Genomic DNA, 19,966 nt, shown 5'->3' with positions numbered 1-19,966 from the left:
AAGTCTGAAGTCAGGAAGACCTGAGTTCAAATCAAGCCTCAGACATAGTACCCTAGGCAAATCACTTGACCTCTCTCTGCCTCAATTTCCACATCTGTAAAGTGGGCATTGTCTCTCAGGGTTGCTGTGAGGATCAAATGAGATAATATTTGTAAAGCACACCTTGACCTAGATTCTAATCCCAGTTCTGCTACTGAGCCTCAGTTAAATGAAGGGGTAAATTAGATGGCTTCTAAAATAGTTAATTCCTGTGACCCAATGTTCTACCTGCCCACAGAAGTGTGTACACACACAGGTACATGCAGGCTGAAGCCTGTACATATTTTGGACAATGCAGAGGAAAATGCTGGCACACTCCACTGGTTTCCACTTCCATCACTTGCCCATGTGGGCCGTTCACACTGTGCTCATACATCCATATCACCGTTGTTTCCATGATACACTAAGGTTCAAAAAGTGCCTTTCCCCAAACAACTCTATACAAGAGTCAGATAGTAGTATTATCATCCTGCTTTTATCCATGAAGAACTCAAGTCAGGCTCACAGAGGCTGACGTGCCCACCATCATTCCCCCAGTTTCCTTTGGAGAAGGGATCTGAACCCCAATTATGTAACTCAGAGGATTCTAGATTTAGAGCTAGAAGCGACCTTGGAGGTCGTAGAACCCATTTTGCAGATAAGGAAACTGAGGCCTCTGAGAGGGACTTGCCTTGGGTTATACAGCAAGTAAGCATCTGGAGTAAGATTTCAGCCTAGATCTTCCTGACTCTATCTGTGCATCTGTCTCATGTAGGCACCTCTGCTCCGGCTCTCCTCTACAAGGATAGAAACTTTCAAGTCTTTCCAGCAAGCCTACCCTGCCCCACTGATGGAGAGAGATAGGAAAAGGCAGAAGGAAGGAACTGGGGAAAGGGATAGGGTTGGTATTAGGGACAGGACAGGACAGAAATGAGACTACATATGGGGGAGCTCACCCCTGCCTGCCCTCACTGTGCCCCATACCCTCTCCACTGTCCACTCAAGCTGGCAGCCCTAGTACCCTCCTCTCAAAGCCAGGCCTTAGGTAGGCAAAGCTCCTCTGTTCCTAGCTCAGGCTGCCTCCTGCTCTTGGCCAACAGGCTGGGCGGGGAGGTGGGTGGGTGGGTGGATGAATGGGAGGGGCTGGCTCCACCCCCACTGCCTCTGACTATCCCTTTCAGGCTCGGTGATGAGGCCCCTGTTCTTCTTCACTGTCCTCCTCTGGCTCAGGGGAGCCTTAGCAGAGGTAAGGTGGGCATGGCTGAGATAGCAAGAGGGACGCAGGCCTTCAGGGTGACTCTGGTCTTGCCTCCTTCCCTGTGGCCCCACAGCTGGTCTGCATTAGGTTAGCCTGTTAGACTGTTCCTGTGTTGGCTGCGGGCAGACCAGAGACCAGCCTTCCACTGCCATTTTGCTCTGAATGCCCCTTTGGGAGATATAGTGGTTGTGCTCAGGGGCATCAGGGACAACAGAGAGCTTCTTTCTTTCCTGTGAGTTTCTCTTCTGCCCTGGTCCTGTCCCAACTGATAAGTGGCACTGGGCCACTTGTCCCAAGGATTCTCCTTCCTACAGGATGACGATGGATGCAACCAGGTGGAGATGCCTGCAGGAAGTGAGCATGGAGGTAGGTGCTCAAGTAAGCCCCTGGAAAGTGCCATGGAACAGTTTCCAACATCGACTGCTGTTCTCCCCGTTTTCAGTGCCCTCTGCTCCACCTACCCTGTCCCACAGTTGTATCTTTTCCCTCTTGGCTTCTTTCCTGCATGGGCATTAGTCTCCCCTAAGCAGGGGGAGAAGTGAGGCTAGAGGGGCACACTCCCTTTGGAGACCTACGGTGCCACACGTAAAGGCAGAAAATCTGGGGTCCTCTGTCAGTAATGGTAGGATCCCAGACAAATTGATTTTTCTCTCTGGGCAGAGTTTTATCTTGTGTGGAATAAGGGAGCTGGATGTGTTGACTTCTAAGGCTCCTTCTACCTCTGAATCCTATGGTGCCATGATCCTTCCTGCTCTAACATTCTGTGATCCCATGGACCTTTTCTCCTATCCTAGGACAGCCCCTGCAAGTGAATGTCAGTAGTCAAGGTCAGCCTGCCGGCCTAGTCCTGAATTGGGGGACACCAGTCCCTGCTGGGCTGGGCTATGTCCTCCGTCTTACTGGCCTGGGTCTCTCTGCCCCCCTTGAGAGACGTGAGCTCCAGGCTGACCCCAATGTCAGTAGCTTCCATTTCCAGGACCTGATCTCTGGGAGCCACTACCAGCTCGAGATGACAGTGCTGCTCCCCTGCTCCCAGAATTCTACTGTCACCCTCACAGCTCAAACAAGTGAGTAACATTGGTGGGAGGCAGGGAAACCAGGCCAAGGGGCACCTTCATGTGAATTGGCAGAAGGTAGGAACTGGGCACAGGTGGGCAGATTTTCAGGGATCAGACTGAGTAGGATGATCTAAGGGGAGATGGTTCCATTCCCCCTACTCCTTTAGCTGCCCACTGGACATGTCCTTTTCTATCCCTGGAACAGCCCCTTCACCTGTGCTCAATCTGAGTCTCAACAACTCCAGGAGCCCATCCATGCTGGAGGCCACTTGGGAGTCTGCTCCTGGAGAACAAGATCATTACCAGCTTCTCCTTTACCACCTGGAGTCCCAGACATTGGCATGGAACACCTCAGTGGCTCCAGGCACTCTCTCCTACCATTTTGACAGTCTCCTGCCAGGCAGTGAATATGCCTTATGGGTTACTACCTGGGCTGGTGAACTCCATGCCGAGACCAGCATTCGCCAGTGGACAGGTAAGGAGAGTATTCTGAGTTACCTTTGTTACATTTATTTCTTCAGGGACCTGGCACCCAGGAGGTTGGAGTAAGGAGAGGGCAGATAGGACAGAACCTCATCGACAGGGTATTCAAGAGAGAGGCTAGTTTCTCAATTCTCCCATGTCTAACTACCCACTTCTTTCATTTTTTAACTCTTAAGTCAGCTAGGTGGGATAGTGGATAGAATCCTGAATATGAAATCACAAAGAACCAGGTTTGAATCCTGCTTCAGACATTTTCTGTGTGATCCTGGGCCAGTCATTTAAAATCTCTTCTTCTATAAAATGAGGGAATTGAACTTGCTAGCTGTTATGATCTGGGATCCTCTGATCTTTCTTGAGATTAATCATTTTTCTCTCTGCCCCTCAGTTCCAATACCTCCAGAGCATTTAGTATTGTCTGCCATGGGTACCAGTGCCCTTCAAGCCTCTTGGAGCAGGGCTGAGGGGGCAGCTTGGCTCCACCTGACCCTTTTGGACCTCTTGGATGGTACTATCCTCACAGATGTGGTCAAGCGAGGCACCACCAACCATACCTTCTACCACCTTTCCCCGGGCACTCCCTACCAGCTATCACTCAGTGCCACTTCCGGCCTCTTACAGACTGGAGGACCCAATGTCACGGAGCAGACTTGTGAGTACTGTTAGGGAAGCAGGGTAAGAAAGGCAAATTGGCCATTCCTCTCCAGGGAAGCAGCTCCAGGGCTGCAATTGGGTACCTTCATACCCTACAATAAAACATCCTATAGTTGTATGGCCTCCCCTTCCAGCTAACTAGGTATTCTTCACCTGCAGTAGCAGTAAGAGCCCACTTCTACTTCTCTAACATATGCCATGTGGTAGCTGCCAACATCTGGATGGGTCACTGGACATAGAATGGGGCAGTCAGATAGGAGCGTAGCCAGTACCCCTAAAACATGGTATCTACCTTCTAACCCTCCACTTCCCCTCCATCTCTTTCTCTTCCTCCATGCTTTTCCTTCTTCCCCTGTGATTTCTCCCAACAGATCCCTCTGTCCCTTTTAACTTGATGCTGACTCCTTGGCCCCCTGGGCTCTCAGCGAGTTGGCAGGCAGGGCCAGGGCACCGGGATGGCTACCTGTTGCAGCTGAGTGGGCAGGCTGAGAGGAACAGTACCTTGGGACCCGAGGCTCTCAATGCCACCTTTCCAGGCCCTCTTCCTGATGGCCACTATACTTTGGAACTCACAGCCCTAGCAGGATCTCATAGTGCCTCAGCTCAGGCTGAGACTTGGCTGGAGTGTAAGTTTATGCATGTGGGTACAGCATGGAGGGTAGAGGTTGAGGTGATTTTTTTCTAGGCACTGCTCATGGGCATTGGGGCTATCCGGGACCTCTTGGGTCTCCAGTCCCTGGGATCCTCTTGGCAAAGAGTGGGGAACCTGTGGCCTTGAGACCTTTTGGTCTTTGGGTGTGACCTTTGAACTGAGTCCAAGTTTTACAGAACAAATCCTTTTATTAAGGGGATTTGTTCTGTGAACACTGCAGATTCTCCACCCCTACTCTTGGCCTATGCCTATGGGACATATATAGGTGGGAAGGCTATAACCTGTCAGATTCCTCCAGGAAGGAAGAGGGTAACAGTGGAACTCTGGATCATCTTCTCTGAGTTTTTCACCTTTCTGATAGAACCAGCGCCACAGATTGGGCTGAATAATACTTGTCTCTTGTTAGATATGAAAATATGACAGTTCAAATCTTTGTGTATTAACTACCTGGAGAGGAGGGGTGGGGAAAGGGAAGGGGATTTACTAAACCCTTGCTATGTTCTAGGCACTGTGCTAAACACTTTATTAACTCATTGATCCTCAAAACAACCCTGGGAGGTGGGTGCTATTAATGATCCCCATTTTACAGATGAGGAAACTGAGGCAGACAGGAAGTGTTTGAAGCTGTATTTGAACTCAGGTCTTCCTGACTTCAGGCCAAGTGCTCAATCCATTGTATAGTACCACCCCCACCCCCACCCCCCCAACTCCGTACTAGCAACTGTCTAGAAGGAGCCTGGAAAAAAGCAAAGAGCTCATGCACTTGGAGCCAGAAAATCTGGGTTCGAATTCTGTTACTGTCACTAGCTAATCTCAATTTCATCATCCATGCCCAAAAGATATCTTGTCATTGTGGGAAACTGCAGGTACAGAAATTCCCTTCACTAATTCAGAACCCAGCCAGACTTAGTAGATAAGTCCTGGGAGTTGCTTGAGTTTCAGAGAGCTTAGTGACTTGCCAATTTGTGATTGCTTGAGATGGAATTTTAACTTTGGTCTTCATGATTCCAAGCCCAGGATCCTTTCTATCATATCATGATATCTCTCCTTAAAAAAAATTATTGATATCTCTTTTTTTACATCCCCTTCATTTCCAAATATATTCCTCCCCCTTCCCAGAGGACCTTCCCCTTTAATAAAGAATTTTTTTAAAAGAGGAAATGAAGCATTCTGCAAAACTAACCAACACATCTCTCCAATCTGACAACAAATACACTGTTCCATAGTCCCCCACCTCTGTGCAGAAGGGAGAAGAGACATTTTCTCATCTCTTCTTTGGGGTCAGATTTGGGCATTATAATTATGCAACATTGTTTCTTATTATTGTTTCCATTTGTGCTATTTATAGACACTGTAGCTTCCTTTCCTGGTTCTGCTTGCATCATTCTTCGTCTGTTCAGATAAGTCTTCTCAGGCCAATCTGAATTCTTCATATTCATTTCTTTCCGGGCACTACACTCCATTACATTCATTTAGCACGATTTGTTTAACCATTCCCCAGCTGATCAGCATTCCTTTTGTTTCTAGTTCTTTACTAAGTCAAAAAGTGCTGACTCTACTTTTTCATATGTAAAACAAGGAGATTACTTACCTCACTATCCAGTTTCAGTTTCCTCATCTGTAAAATGGAGATCATAATGTTTGTGTTACTCATTTCATAGGCTTGTAAAGAAAGCCTTGTGGATTGTGAAGCCGTGTGTGTGTGTGTGTGTGTGTGTGTGTGTGTGTGTGTGTGTGTGTGTACATATGGTTATTATTACTGTTAATGCAGTTGGTCCTTGAGTCTTTGATTTCAGAAAGAGTTGATTGGATTAGACCATAATTTCCCCCTTAGACTCACAGGAAGGAGCAGATAACTCACTCCAAACTGTCACTTCTGTTTGGGAGGGGAAAACATTGGGAACAAAGGTTAAAAAAAGAGAGGCTTCATCCCAAAGATAGACAGTCAGACCAGAGTTAATTAATGAATAATTTGACCCCTTGCACTTAATTCTCCAGGGTTATATACTAATTTCCTTACTCTATTAATATGTCAATTCAATAAATTTATTTAATATCTCCTATATTCAGGGCCTTCCTCTAGGCACTGGGGAGAAAAAGATTGGGGGGGAGTCCCTGTCTTCAGGAAACTTATATTCTATTGTATGGGTTGGAGGGAGGGACAGAAATGAAATGTTCACAGATAAGGAAAATCAAGTTACTTTAAGGCTAGAGAGAGTACTAACAACTGAGAGGATTAGAAAAGGTTTTAATTTGACAAAGTTTTGTTGTTTTTAAACCCAACTTTGCCTGTGTTGGATTGGGATGGAGGGCTTTTGGCTGGTCGTTTAGGTGAGTTGTATTGATGATATTCAGGTACCCCAGGAGAGCCAGGGAGAGACAGGAAACTCCAACCCAGACAGTCTGGGATTCAGTGCCAGTAGATTATAAAGGAAACCATCTGCTCTGCTTTTCTCCTGGGCATTTCTTTGTATTTCCTGTGTGAAACTCTCAGGCAGCATGGCATGGTACAAAGAACCATTGGTTTGGGGATGAACAGACTTGGGTTCTATTTATGCCTCTTTGTCACACTTAGCTGTGGAACTTTGAGCAGATCACCTCATCCAAAACTCAAATTCATCATAAAACAGCTCACAGGGTTAGGTGGTTATGACCATGAAAATGCGATGCAAGCATGAGCTGTTATTTGCTGTTCTGGCCAAGGTATAGACAAGCCCTCTTTTTCCCTTAGTTCAGCAGAGACAAAGCTGTTTTTCCCCCAGAAAGGACTTTAGTAAGTAGCTAAGAGGAAAGTGGAATGAAGCCAAATATCAAAGCATAGGAACTTGACAGAGGGAAGAGATCTTATCCTGAATTTCACAGCTAGCCACAGCTTGGCTTGGCTTGGCTTGGCTGGCACTACATACAGCCCACTCCTTTTCTCTATCTTAACTCTGCCTGGGGGTGTTTCCTTACCACAGCCTTTCCAGATTCCAAGACCAGGTCCCAGCCCGGGGTTCTCCAGCTATCTGGATTACAGGCATCGAGGGAGTCAAGACAGAGGGTGCTGCTCTATGTTGAGGGCTCCCCAGACATCATCGCCAATGTTTCTGTGCTGCCCAATGCCACCCACGTCATTTTTCGAGGGCTGGTGCCAGGTGCCCAATATCGAGTCGATATTATCTTACCCTCAGGGGTCACCATTCAGAGCCTGGTGGGGCATACTTGTGAGTATGAGGATAAAGTGGTATCAGAGGGAAGGGTGGCATAATGGGATGGATCATGATGGACAAGGGAAGGTAGTTGCTTAGTCATGCTGTGTTGTGGTAGGACAGAGATAGGGATCCCAGACAGCTACTCCCTGAGATGCGCTGATGAGATCTCAGTGGTTATATGGTCAGTGGAAGTCTCCAGTCTTCATCACTGGGTCTTATATCCTTGCAGGGCCCCGGCCTCCACAGTCACTGGAGGTCACAAGCGGGGGCAGCACCTCCAATCTGGATGTCCGATGGGTATCTCCAGAAGGAAGGCAGGATGGATACAGGGTTTCCTGGCAGGAAGAAGGGACCCAGAAGACACTAGGCTTTCTCAGTGTGGGCAGCAAGCAAACTAATCTGACTCTTAAGGACCTTACCCCTGGTTCCTGCTTTATCGTGTCAGCATGGGCCTGGGCTGGGCACCTTAATTCTACTGCTCAGAAGGCACAAACTTGCACATGTGAGTTTCCTAGCTCTTCATTGTCCTGGTACCTACTCTAGGATATCTAGTGTCCTCTCTTGATTTCCTGGCTTTCTGTAGACTCTGTAGTAGTGGTGATGGTAAGGAGGCATTCTGAATGTTTCTTTTCTGTGTCTGTAGTTCCTGCTGCCCCTAACAACCTGAGCCTGGGAAGTGAAGGCAAACCTTCTAGCCTGACTGCCCACTGGAGTCCACCTCCTGGGGCCTTGGATGGTTACCGGTTATGGTTGTACCACCTAGCACCCCTGAAACTGAAGGAAGAAGCAGCCCTCTCTTCTGAGATTCAGAGCTTTTCCTGGTCCCAGCTATCCCCAGGCAGAGAGTACATGGTACAGCTAGTGGCCCTGCGGGGTGTAGATGAGAGTGATATTATAAATGCCACAGCTTGGACATGTGAGTGAGCTTGGGTGCCCCTGTCCTTCCTGCCCCAGCTTCCCATTCCCGCTCCAGCATTCTTTCTAATCCCCTCCCTGGGTACCACACCCCCATCCTAACTACTCTTGATATACCTTTCTGTACCTACTTTGCCCTCTGCAAGAGTCCCTGTGGTGCTTCCTGGGAATGCTTCATGTCCCCGTTGCAGGGCATTGACCATGGATGCTCGCCACACTGATTATTTCCTAGATCCTGAGGCACCAGCCAACCTGACGCTCTTCAATGTGGGCAGTTCTGAGTCCTCAGCCCTGGTAGCATCCTGGAAACTGAGTAGAGCACAGAGCTTTGAGCTTACTTTGTACCAGCTGCCAATGGGCAATGCCACTCATCATGTTATCCTCATGGGCAATGTCACCAACTATACCTTTTGGGATCTGGAGCCAGGAACAGCTTATAGTTTAAGAGCTGGTGGCACTGGGGGGCCTTATCAGGCCTGGGCCCCCAACCTCACTTCATGGACTCGTGAGTAGCTATATTTCCAGACCACTCACTCTGAGATATGTTGGGAAGTGGAGAGCAATGTTTATTGTGATGTTAGAGAGGCATTGAGGAGATGGAGGAAATAGTGTAGAATTTTAGAGCTGGTGGGGGATTTCAGAGGTCAAGCTTCCATTCCTCTGCTTCTAAGTTGGATGGTCCCTAACCCAACTTAGACTACTTTGGCAACACTTTGGGTATTTTACATATACATATATACATACACATACCCACATACATATATATATGCCTATATCCACATACATATACATATGCACATCTGCACACGCACCTACACATGTATATACATACTCATACACGCATACACATACATGCATGCCTGCGCACAATACACAGTACATACATGCACACATGCAAAATACATATAAACATACGCACACACAAATGCACACGCATGCATGTGCACACATGTACACACGTACATGCATACAGTGCACATATGCCTACACACATGTATACATATGGACAATACATATATACATGCACAATACATATGCATATATATATATATATATATGTATATATATATATATATATATATATATATACATACACATTCCCATGGCCTAGTAGGGAAGAGGAAAGCAGAGACAGTCCATCAGACCCACTGGGACTCTTGCGTCTTTCTGGACCAAATCTGAATCTCATCCCTTGCCTGTGGGAGACTTTGATGACAGGAACAGAGGTCACTCTCTTTGCTTAATCTAGTTCTAGATATGATGGGAAAAGAGCAACAAGCCTGCTGACCGTTGTCTTTGCTTGAGTTTCTTCTGACCTTAAGCTGATTTTTCTTTTTGAGGGTTGGGGAGGAGGGCTAGGCTTTTTTTCAAGGGGGTCTAAGATCACTGCTTACATCTCCAGTCTCCTTCCCTGCTGTCTCTGGCCTCTGATCCTATTCTGCTCTTTCCACAGTTCCCTTGGCCCCAGCCATAGTAAATGTGACCAGTAAGGACCCAACCAGGCTATGTGTATCCTGGAACCAGGGATCTGGGAGCCAGGAGGGCTACCAAGTCACCCTTCACCGGGAAGGCTCTACAGTGAGCACTGGTGCTGTCGGACCTGAGGTGAACAGTATAAGTTTTTCCAATCTGACTCCAGGAACCAAGTACTGGGTGGAGATTGTCTCTTTAGCTGGGCCCCACCATTCTGCAGCAGCCAACATCACCAGCTGGACCCGTGAGTGGAAGGCATCAGAGATTCTGAAGGGGAGGAGGGGACCCAAATCAAGTCAACAAGCATTTGTTAAGCACTTACGATATGCCAGGCAGTGTGCTGAGTATACTAAGAAAGGAAATCAAAAAGACAGTCTCTGCCCTCAAGAACCTTACATTTTAATGGGGGAAACAACATGTAAGCAATTAGGTAAACAAAGTATAAACAAAGCAGATGGAAGACACTCTGAGAGAAGGCAGTACGTGTGGGGCTTGCTGTGCTCCAAGGACTCCCTGGGTCATTCCTCTCTGTCTAAGTATTTAGTCTTAAATACTTATTTAATACTTAAATCCTGGACCTCTGGTCCAGTGCGAGAAGTGACCACCACAAATGCTTCCAGTCTGGATTAGAAAGGGAGGGTAGCTGAGACAGAGAGCGATAGGATGCTTTAGTCTTATCTCAAAATTAGTTGTATATTTCCCTTGTTTGCTTGTCCTTGCGAGCTTCCCAGGGGCTGGAGTGAGCTAGAGGCTGCAGTGGACATTGGAGCTTTCAGGGGAGGGACCTCAGACCAGGCTGTTTGGGTGATACTCTCTCTCTTTTTCTCTCCATCTCTCTCTCCCTCCCTCTCCCTTCACCCTCTCTGTCTCCCCTTCCCCCCATCTCCCCACAGCTCCACTGGTGCCCAAGGAGCTGTCAGTGACTGTGCAAGGGGACAATGCCATGGTGGCTTTGACTTGGGCTGCTGCCCCAAAGGGGCAGGGGGAGTGCCAGGCCCAGCTCTTAGAGTCTGGACAGGTACTCCGCAGGCAACCTGTGTCCCTGGGACAAACCCACCTCATCCTAAGGGGCCTGATTCCTGGGCATACCTTCTTCCTCTCTGTGCTGTGTCAAGCTGGACCTCTCCAAGCTTCCACCAGTCCAATAGTGCTACTAATTGGTAGGTTGTATTTCTTGGGGGCTGGGCAGGGGCAGCTGAGTATTAGTCTAAGTTAGCACTGATGCCCACTCTGGGTCCTATGCAGGTTCATTCTTATGCCTCTCAGACTGGCATTGCCCTCTGTGCTCTTCAAGATAGGCAGTGATGCCCAATTTAGAATTTTTTTTCTCTTTGTGGGATATACCCCTTGATGTGACAACAGGTATTTAATCTAATTCCTTTTAATGGAAAGATCTATCATGCACCTGTACATGGACATCCGTTTCTTTGGGGGATGCTACTTAGTCATCAGGGGCCCCAAGAAGATGAACATCTTGTCCCTAACAGAGCCAAGGCCAGTGGAAGATGTGCAGTGCCAACCTGAGGAAACCTACCTGGCACTGAACTGGACAGTTCCTGTAGGAGAAGTGGGCACCTGTCTGATAGTGGCAGAACAGCTGGAGACTGGAGGAAAAGCACAACCCGTTTTCAGTGCCAATACTTCCCAGAATTCCCTCCAGCTCCCTGGCTTGACCCCTGCCACTCCTTACCGCCTTAGCCTCACCTTGCTGGGGAGAAATGGATTGTGGAGTCAGACGGTTACTTTGCTGTGTACCACCTTTCCAGAAGGTAGGCATACATTGCCTGCATTATCCAAACTCTCCCTTGCCTTCCCCTCCCAGTGCCAGACCACTGAACATAATCACAGAAATCAAAGGATGGAAAGAGAACTATGACATCACCTAAATCAACAGTTTCCCATCCCATACAGGATGGGAATTTTAGGGACTAGGTGTTTTAATATCTTCTCCCTGACACACCTTCTGGGCTTTTGTTTGTTTGGTATCACAGAAAGAGTAGTGGATTTAGAATCAGAGGTTTAATTACCAGCTATTTTGATTATCAACTATTTGACTATAGCCTCCCTAGGCTTCAGTTTCCTCTTCTGTAAAATTAGGAGCATGGGCTCATTAAATATTTCCCAATTACATGTAAAAAAATTTAACATTCATTTAAAAAAAAATTTGAGTTCCAAATTCTCTCCCTTACTTCCACCCCTTCCTCCTCCTTGAGAAGGCAAGCAATTTGATATTGATGCATAATCAACATGCATAAATGTATAAGATGTATAATATGTTTATTTATGTACATATTTCTGTATTAGCAGTCTAGATTTTTTAAAAACTAAGTTAATTTTATTTTTGAATGAAAATCTACCTCTTCTGCCAATTTCCTCCCTTCCCTTTCCTCTCCCTCCCCCTCTCCCCATTGAGAAAACAAGAAAAACAACAGCCCAATTACAAACATGTGTAGTCAAACAAAAGAAATTCTGGTCTAGACCTTGAAGGTCTTTTATATCCACAGGGTGAACTCAGATTCTTTCCACTGGCTGTAGACCTTTTGTGTTAGGATCCAGTTTCCAAGTTAGGCACTCTCTTAGTGTTATTATTCAGACCCTCCCCCCCCCCCCCACTGTGGTTGAGTCTTGACCCTTTTCCCCCCTTTTCTCCTTAGCCTGGCGCCCCCCAGCGATGGCAGCTGCCCCTCACTTGGAGCCTGAGGTGGGCGCTGGGGTGGTGATTACACGCGACATGTTTGGTGAGGATAATGGACAGATCCAGTGGTATGGTGTTATTGCCACCACCAATGCCTCATGTGAGTGCCCACATATAAGATGGAGCCCTGGAGACATTATCTAACTTTGGAGGTGGAGTGGGATCAGTGGGACTGTAATCCAAGGGCTGGGACATGCAGGATGAAGGAAAGGGACTACAGAAGACCAGGCACTCCATATCTGAAATTAGCATTCATTGATGGGTACTAGCAGGCTTGTACTAGGTTGAAGGACCTCAAAATCTCTGGAGGACAGGAAGAGGGGCAAACACTCAAGAAATATGGGCATAGCTATGGGAAAGACTAAGAGATATGGTTGAAGGGAAGCATCTAAAACTCATAGAATTGGTTGCTCTAGCTACATGTTTGTCCTGCATGCTTCTGGACACAGCATGGGGAATTTCCTTTGAGTGAGGGGAGGTAGTAGGTTGAAAAGGGAAAGATAAGGAGGAGAGGGTCTGTGGAGAGAAAAATGATCCCTTTATGAAAAGTAGTCTATGTTCCCATGCACTGATAGCTAGATACCCTCTCTTTTCCTGCTTTTCCATTTTCCAGTGGTACAGCCATCCCAGGAAGCCATCTCCCACACCTGGTATGACCATTACTATAGAGGACTTGACTCTTATTTGGCTGTCTTACTGCCCTCTCCCTTCCGCCCGGGCCCATGGGCAATGCCCCGCACTTGGACAGTGTCTGTGGGTACTGAGGATTGTGGCCAGACCCAGCAGACCTGTAATGGGAAGCTCAAGCCAGATGCCCAGTATAGGTGAGTGTTGATGCTGAAGGGGGCTGGGTGGTTATAGAGAGAGCCTGGTTTAACCCATTGGGTTGAACTGATTCACAAACACCACAGGTCTGCCTGTTCTTTGGGCTCTGGGAGTTTGCTAAGTGTTCCTGTCCTTTTGGGAAGAGATGATGGAAACAAAGTTAGGGGGAACCTGACCCAAAAAAGTAGAGGACAAGTAGCATCCCATGGCCCTGCTGAGTGCTCAGTATCTTCTAATTCAGAGTCTCCTGATTGAGTCATTTATACTCTCCCCTTGAACCCTGAATGAATCCCCAGGTTCAGTGTTGCAGCCTTTACCAGTTTTGACCCGGTCAATCCTACTGTCTCCTTTACAGCCTTCTCAGGTAAGCAGAGGGGGGAGTACATCTCATCTGTTACAGCTGGATTTAGGAACTAAGAAAGAGAGGGATTCTCCTTATGTGGTTCCTTTCTAGCATGAGGGAATAAGATTGAGGTTAGAGGCTAGGATGAGCATTTCCTACATATGGTTACTACCAATATATATTATTACACAGATGAAGGGATAAAGAGGAAGGGAAGAAGAGAGATAGAAAGATAAGAGAATGAATGGAAGGAGAAAGAAAAAGAGGGAAAGATGAGGAAGGAGAAAGAGCAAAAGAGAGAGAAAAGTAAGAGAGAGACAGACAAGCAAGTGACTGGAAGAAGAGAGAAAAATGGAGGGAGAGAGAATGACTGGAGGGAGAAAGAGAAAAAGGGAAAGATGAAAGTGAAAAAGGGAGTGAGAGAGAAAGGGAGAGAGTCAAGAAAGTGAATGGAAAAACAGAAAGAATAGTGGGAGAAAGAAAGAATTGAAGGACATATGTGTGTGTGTGTATGTGTGTGTTATACACAAAAAGTCTTACTACAGTTTTACAGTCAAATAGCTTAAAGCGAGAGAGAGATCAGGAAGGCCTAATTTCATATCTTGTAAGTCACTTAACTTTTCTGTAGCTTAGTTTCCTCATCTACAAAATGGAAAAATGGTGATGGGGTGGGGACTTGGACTTGATGGCCTTGAAGGTCTATTCCAGCTCAAAATCCATGATTCAATGATTCCATGACTATGGTCACTCTTTCCTCTATGATCCAATGATCCCATGGCTATGGTCCCTCTCTCTTCTATGATCCAATGAACCCATAACTGTAGTCACTCTCCCCTCTATGATCCAATGGTCCCATGGCTATGGTCACTCTCCCCGCTATGATCCAATGAGCCCATGACTATGGTTGCTCTCCTCCCTATTCCTCAGGTCTGAGTGTTTCATGGTCTCTGAGTGTTCTAGAATCCTTGGCTCAGATGGGACTGTTTACCCTGTTGCTTATCTCGTGGTTGGTTGCCAGTGGAGGAGAGGGCATATAGCCACAAGTTGAGGACAGTACAGAAGTGAACTTTTGAGCTCCCATTCAGGATGCCATCTGGCCTCCACTGTAGAGAGGAAGCCAGGAAGGAATTTTAGTATCTGAAGCTGGTAGGGTAGGCTGCTTAATTGTTTAAAAGTTTCTGAGCTTCAGGTATTGGCATGACTCTGATAAAGGGACCTGGGGGTAACCCTCAGGGTGAGCTAATTGAAAATGCCTAGATTTTGGTGGCTGGCTAGGCATACCTTTCTAGGCAGCTCCATCCTTTCCTTCATTCTTCCTAGAGCCTCGGGCCAGTGTATCAGGGGCATCGATGCCACTCCTGGTGGCATCAGGCATTGTATCAGGTTGCCTTTTTACCCTGTGTGCTGTGCTAGGCCTGCTGTGCTGTAGACGTGTTCGGGTTGAAAGGTAGGCCTTGTGATGGGGGGTGGGGGATTTGGGGGGATGGGGGGGAAGGTGGGCTGAAGGGGAGACAGGTAGAGGGGCTCCCCATGGACTCCAACTGTAGTTCCAGAGATTGAGGACTTTGTAATGGGTGCTAGGATCAGGTGGTTGAAGAAGAATGGAATCTCCTTTGGTGGGGGTGGGTGTTACTCCACCTATCTGGTCCTCTCTCAACTGACTTCCTTTTTTAGGTCAGAAAAGAATAATTTCTTCCAAGAGATGACACCCTACTGCCAATCGTGAGTGCTCTTTCCTAGTTCCTTCTTCCGAGGGTGAGGTTCAGATTTCCAGATAAACCTGTCTGGATAGATGAAGTATCTTATTTAATTCTAATGGAAAAGATGAAGAGATGTGGAATATATCACAGGATCACAGTTTCAGAGCTGAGAAAGACCTTAGAGGTCCTTGAGTCCAATCTCCTCATTTGATAAAGTAATTAAATGACTAGCCTGTAGTCACACAACTAGGAAGTAACAGAGTTGGACTTTGAACTCAGATCTTTCCCAATGACAAGTCCAATGCTCTCTCCATACTACCTTTGGATAGATTCATAACTGACTGAATATTCAGACTCAAAGAACAGTCATTAAGAGTTACCTGTCAACTTAAAAGATCCACTGTGGAGTGCACTGTGGATCTGGGTTAGACCTGTTTAATCTGTCTGTTTAATCTTTCCTTCAGTGACTTGTATAAAGCATATGAGGGATCCTCATCTTATTTACTGATGACACAAAGGTAGGAGAGATAGTTAATACGTCAGACATTAGAGTTTAAAGATCCCCAAAGATCTTGAACTGAATTGAATAAGATGAAATTTAAAAGAGAGAAAGGTAAAGTCTTATACTTAGGTTCAAAAAACCAACTTCACAAATATAAGATGGGAGAAGACAAGTTTAGATGGCAATTGATCTGAAAATGATTGCAGGTTCTGACTCAATATGAGTCCGAAAGTTTAGTAGGACAGAAGAAAACACATTAATGCAAAGCAAAAGACATTTATTAATTCGTACAGTGGAGCAAAGCCAGAAAGACTCCTCCCATACACATGGAGGCATATCCACTGTCACATCACAAGTAGGTGTGGGGACATAGGCAGGTTTGTGACCATCGAATATGTGTAGAACAACCCAGATGGCCATTGAGCAGAGTTGCTTAGGGCAATTCCAATTCAATTCTAGGAGGCTGCTTACTGTCCTCAAGGGATCCCATCCATCAAGCTAGGCCTCCCTACTGAATGATTATTGCTCTCTGTTGCCATCTGCTGGTTCTTCAGCTTTTATTTGGAGAGAGGATTTTGACAGCTTTTTAAATTTAAAATACCGGTGGTTTTTTTGCATCTTTTGTGACATAGACCCCCTCAAACTATTCCCATCCTTGATTTAGGGAAGTCCTTGGGCATTTTTTCAGGATTTTAACTTCTTGTCATAAACTTGACGCACATCGACAAACATGAACATTTATTCCCTTATATAAAGAACAGAAAGAGGGTTGCATGTGTAACTGTGAACATCTTTTATGTGCAACTTATTTAAAATAACACATTAGTTCTAAAGCTATCCTGTTTGTTCGTATCACTCTCTGAACCCCTGTTCTCTTTAGTGCATTAAAATGTTTTATTGACTCACTCTTTTTCTTTTTTGGCATCATTATCTTTAACCTGTCTTCTCCCCTTCCAAGAGTCTTCTCCCTTCCCTGTCCAAAAAGAAAAAAAAAGCTTTCTCATGTAAAAGTTAACATTGACAAGCAAAACAAATCCACAGATGAGCCCATATTTGAAAATGTGTGTCTCATTCTGTACCTCAGGTCTATCATTTCTCTGTCAAGAGTTGGGAGCTTGCTTCATCTTTTCTGAAGTCACTCTTAGTCACTGGGTTGAGCAGAGTTCTTAAGTTTTAAAGTCTTAAGAGTTCTTAAGTCTTAAAGTTATTTTTCTTTACAGTGTCATAGTCATATAAATCCTTCTCCTGATTCTGCTCACTTCCTTCTGCATTAGTTCATATAAGTCTCCCCAGATTTCTCTAAATCCTTCCCTTTAGTCATGTCTTATAGTATAATAATATTCTATTACATTGAAATACCATAACTTGTCTAACCATCCCCCAATTAATAGTCACTCTCTTAATTTCCAGTATCTTGCTATATCAAAAATTCCTTCTATAAATATTTTTGATTATTGTTTTTGTCCCTCTTTCTTTGATCTATTTGGGATATAGTCCTAGTAGTGATGTCACCAGGTCCAAGGATTTCCACAATTGAATTTCTTGAATTAGTGCCTACCCTCCCATATATTCTCCAAAAACTGTAATTTTCTTTTTTCACCATCTTTGTCAATCTGATGGATAAGAGGTGGAACCTCAGACTTGTTTTAATTTGCAGTTCTTTTATTAATGATTTAGAACATATTATAGGGTTCTTAAAAACTTGTATTTCTTCTCTTGAGAAATGCTTGTTCCTATCCTTTGACCATTTATCTATTGGGGAATGGTTCTTGTCTTTATACATCTGCATCATTTCTTTCTGTGTCTTGAATATCAGACCTTTATCAGAGAAAGTCGATGCAAAGAACTTCCCAGTTAACAGTCACCTTTTAATTTTTGCTATATTGATTTTCTCTAAAAAAGCTTTTCAATTTTAAGTAAGCAAAATTGCCTAATTTATCTCCTATGATCTACCCTATTTCTTGGTTGATCAAGAACTCTTCCCTTGGACAGTTAGTATAATGGTTAGAACACTGGGTCTGAAGTCAGGGAGACATGAATTCAAATTTGACCCCAGACTAGAGGCCAGAGTTACGTGGCCTTGAGTTAAAGTCATTTAACTTCTGCCTACCTCAGTTTCTTCAAATGTAAAATGGTGATTATAATAGCACCTATCTCCTAGACTTGTGAAGCTCAAATGAGATATATTTTTAAAGTGCTTAGCATTGTTCCTTGCACATAGTAGGTGCTTAATAAATACTTCCTTCCTTCCTTCATTCCTTTCTTCCTTCCTCTTCTCATCTCCTTCCCTCTTTCCCCATAAGATTGGGAATGCTCTAACAACAGGGACCAAGTAGTTTCCTTCCTTGGAATTCTAATTTTCCCCTAGCATCCAGAACAAGCCCTTGCAGGGAAACCATGTGGTTGACCAAATGATTCCCTCTGCCCTCAGGAACATCCGCAGACCAATTCTTAGTAGAAACTTCCGACAGAGCTATGAGGCCAAGAAAGCCAATGCTCATCAGGCTTTCTTTCAGGAGTTTGAGGTAAGGCCCCTACTCTGCTCAGAGCCTCATGGTAATTCACAGTCCCAGGTGGGAGGACAGGTTCATCACCTCCTTTTCCCTACAACCCCTCTTCTGAACGATAAAGTAAGGCGATGCCTGGTTCCCCTCCTTGAACACCTGTTATCCACAGGAGCTAAAGGAAGTCGGCAAGGAGCTGTCCAAAATGGAGGCAGAGAACCCTGCCAATGCCACCAAGAATCGCTACCCACATGTGCTACCCTGTGAGTGGCAGACGTTAGAAGTGGGCAAGGGGGAGAAACTAAAAGGCTTGGGTTGGGGTCTGAAGTAGAGGATGGCCAAGGGGTAAGGTGGATGTGCTCATTGTCCTTCCACTAACTGTCCAAAGTTTGTCTCCATAGATGATCATTCTCGGGTGAGGCTGACTCATCAGGATGGTGACCCTCATTCTGACTACATCAATGCCAACTTCCTCCCAGTGAGTGCCTTCTGTAGGGGCCATCTGTCTACCTGTGTGGCAGGTCGATATGTGAGGGCTTCTGACCCTGCAGCATGCCTGCTGAACTTGTCTTTGCTGAGGTAGTCTTCTCTGCTCATGGGCATTTGTGTGACTGTGTCCTTTGGTTGCCTACATTCAAGTGAATATTTTTATTCATATGGCACATTCATATGTTTGCCTGGTGGAATATTCTTGTATTTTTGATTATCTGTGGGATGCTCCTGTCCTTGGTATCACTCTCTCATGAATGATGCCCATTCTTTCCCAAAGGGGTATAAAAATATGTATGTATGTATGTGGGTGTTTAGTTTAAAAAAAGGTTCTATGAATCTACTCTTCCAACTTTGAGTCTTGTGTCTTCAATGTATGTATGTATGTGTATGTAGACACATATATATCTATACATTTATGTCTTCACATATTCACATAAATGTTATTGAGGGATATACTTGGGGATCTCCATGTTGTATTTATAGGAGAGTACACCATAAGGATGGTGTTCATATGGCCCTGTATTCTCCCCTCAGGGCTATAGCCGACCACAAGAGTTCATTGCCACTCAGGGCCCACTCAAGAGGACAATAGAAGATTTCTGGCGGCTGGTGTGGGAGCAGCAGGTCTACACAATTGTCATGTTGACCGTGGGCATGGAGAATGGACGGGTGAGTAGACACACCTAGTTGCCTGAAATCACCACTGGGTGTCAGCGCAGACACCTTTCTCTTAGGAAGCCTGATATTATATGTATCATGCCTGTAGATGAAAGTCCATCTCCACAGATTTTTCCTATAGCCAGGGTGGAGGAGACAGGGACCTGGGGCAAGTCTCCCCACTTAATGATGCCAGGCCTAGAGGCCTGTCTGGGCTACCCGAGTCTTTCTTACCTCACCTCCGAGGTCTTCAGCTGGCCACGCCGGATGCACATATGAGAGAAAGGACGTTCCAGAGTCGAACAAGGGTTGAGCTTTATTTCAGGGTCTAGTTACAAGTGCAGGGGGGGTCTTCCTTAGGAGGAAGAGGGGGAGATTTCCTAAGGAGGCTAAGATCTTAAGGGATTGGAAGTAGAAGTACAAGCGGAGAGAGAGGGGGAGGGGAGAGAGGAAAGAGAGAAGCGGAGCCTACTGTCCTCTTGGCTCCTCACGTGCTAAGAGAGCTTTCAGGCTTCCTCAATCCTACTTAACCTTCCAGCAGCATAG

The 19,966-nt window shown here is 45.8% G+C and overlaps 1 protein-coding gene and 1 long non-coding RNA gene across 5 annotated transcripts in view; one reads left to right on the top strand and one right to left on the bottom strand.

The window, feature by feature from the left end:
* Positions 1-1,177: 1,177 nt before the first annotated feature.
* LOC140529489 (receptor-type tyrosine-protein phosphatase V-like) overlaps positions 1,178-19,966 on the top strand; it is a 33,540-nt gene continuing 14,751 nt past the window's right edge. For 2 of the 4 annotated variants that reach the window (XM_072648197.1, XM_072648200.1), the window contains exons 1-22: positions 1,178-1,264; positions 1,591-1,642; positions 2,071-2,343; positions 2,540-2,809; positions 3,203-3,466; positions 3,840-4,094; positions 7,081-7,326; positions 7,544-7,816; positions 7,958-8,230; positions 8,462-8,734; positions 9,683-9,946; positions 10,596-10,862; positions 11,190-11,471; positions 12,357-12,497; positions 13,011-13,221; positions 13,519-13,586; positions 14,886-15,012; positions 15,240-15,287; positions 18,199-18,292; positions 18,444-18,534; positions 18,673-18,749; positions 19,298-19,432. In XM_072648197.1, coding sequence (XP_072504298.1) covers positions 1,208-1,264; positions 1,591-1,642; positions 2,071-2,343; positions 2,540-2,809; positions 3,203-3,466; positions 3,840-4,094; positions 7,081-7,326; positions 7,544-7,816; positions 7,958-8,230; positions 8,462-8,734; positions 9,683-9,946; positions 10,596-10,862; positions 11,190-11,471; positions 12,357-12,497; positions 13,011-13,221; positions 13,519-13,586; positions 14,886-15,012; positions 15,240-15,287; positions 18,199-18,292; positions 18,444-18,534; positions 18,673-18,749; positions 19,298-19,432 — 4,041 coding nt within the window. In that variant the 5' untranslated portion in view covers positions 1,178-1,207. Of the gene's footprint in view, positions 1,265-1,393; positions 1,509-1,590; positions 1,643-2,070; positions 2,344-2,539; positions 2,810-3,202; positions 3,467-3,839; positions 4,095-7,080; positions 7,327-7,543; positions 7,817-7,957; positions 8,231-8,461; positions 8,735-9,682; positions 9,947-10,595; positions 10,863-11,189; positions 11,472-12,356; positions 12,498-13,010; positions 13,222-13,518; positions 13,587-14,885; positions 15,013-15,239; positions 15,288-18,198; positions 18,293-18,443; positions 18,535-18,672; positions 18,750-19,297; positions 19,433-19,966 lie in introns of those variants that run through there. The other 2 variants (XM_072648198.1, XM_072648199.1) reach the window with 2 other exon arrangements.
* Positions 6,349-14,499, bottom strand: LOC140529490 (uncharacterized). The gene is made up of 3 exons (XR_011975566.1): positions 14,184-14,499; positions 8,361-8,538; positions 6,349-7,649 (listed from the first exon to the last, which is right to left on the bottom strand). It is a non-coding gene; the product is annotated as an uncharacterized lncRNA (long non-coding RNA).

The sequence above is a fragment of the Notamacropus eugenii genome, chromosome 2 (assembly GCF_028372415.1).
Source record: "Notamacropus eugenii isolate mMacEug1 chromosome 2, mMacEug1.pri_v2, whole genome shotgun sequence".
NCBI lineage: Eukaryota > Metazoa > Chordata > Mammalia > Diprotodontia > Macropodidae > Notamacropus > Notamacropus eugenii.
The sequence above is the reverse complement of the archived record's forward strand: the minus strand, read 5'-3'. Positions and strand labels throughout refer to the sequence as shown.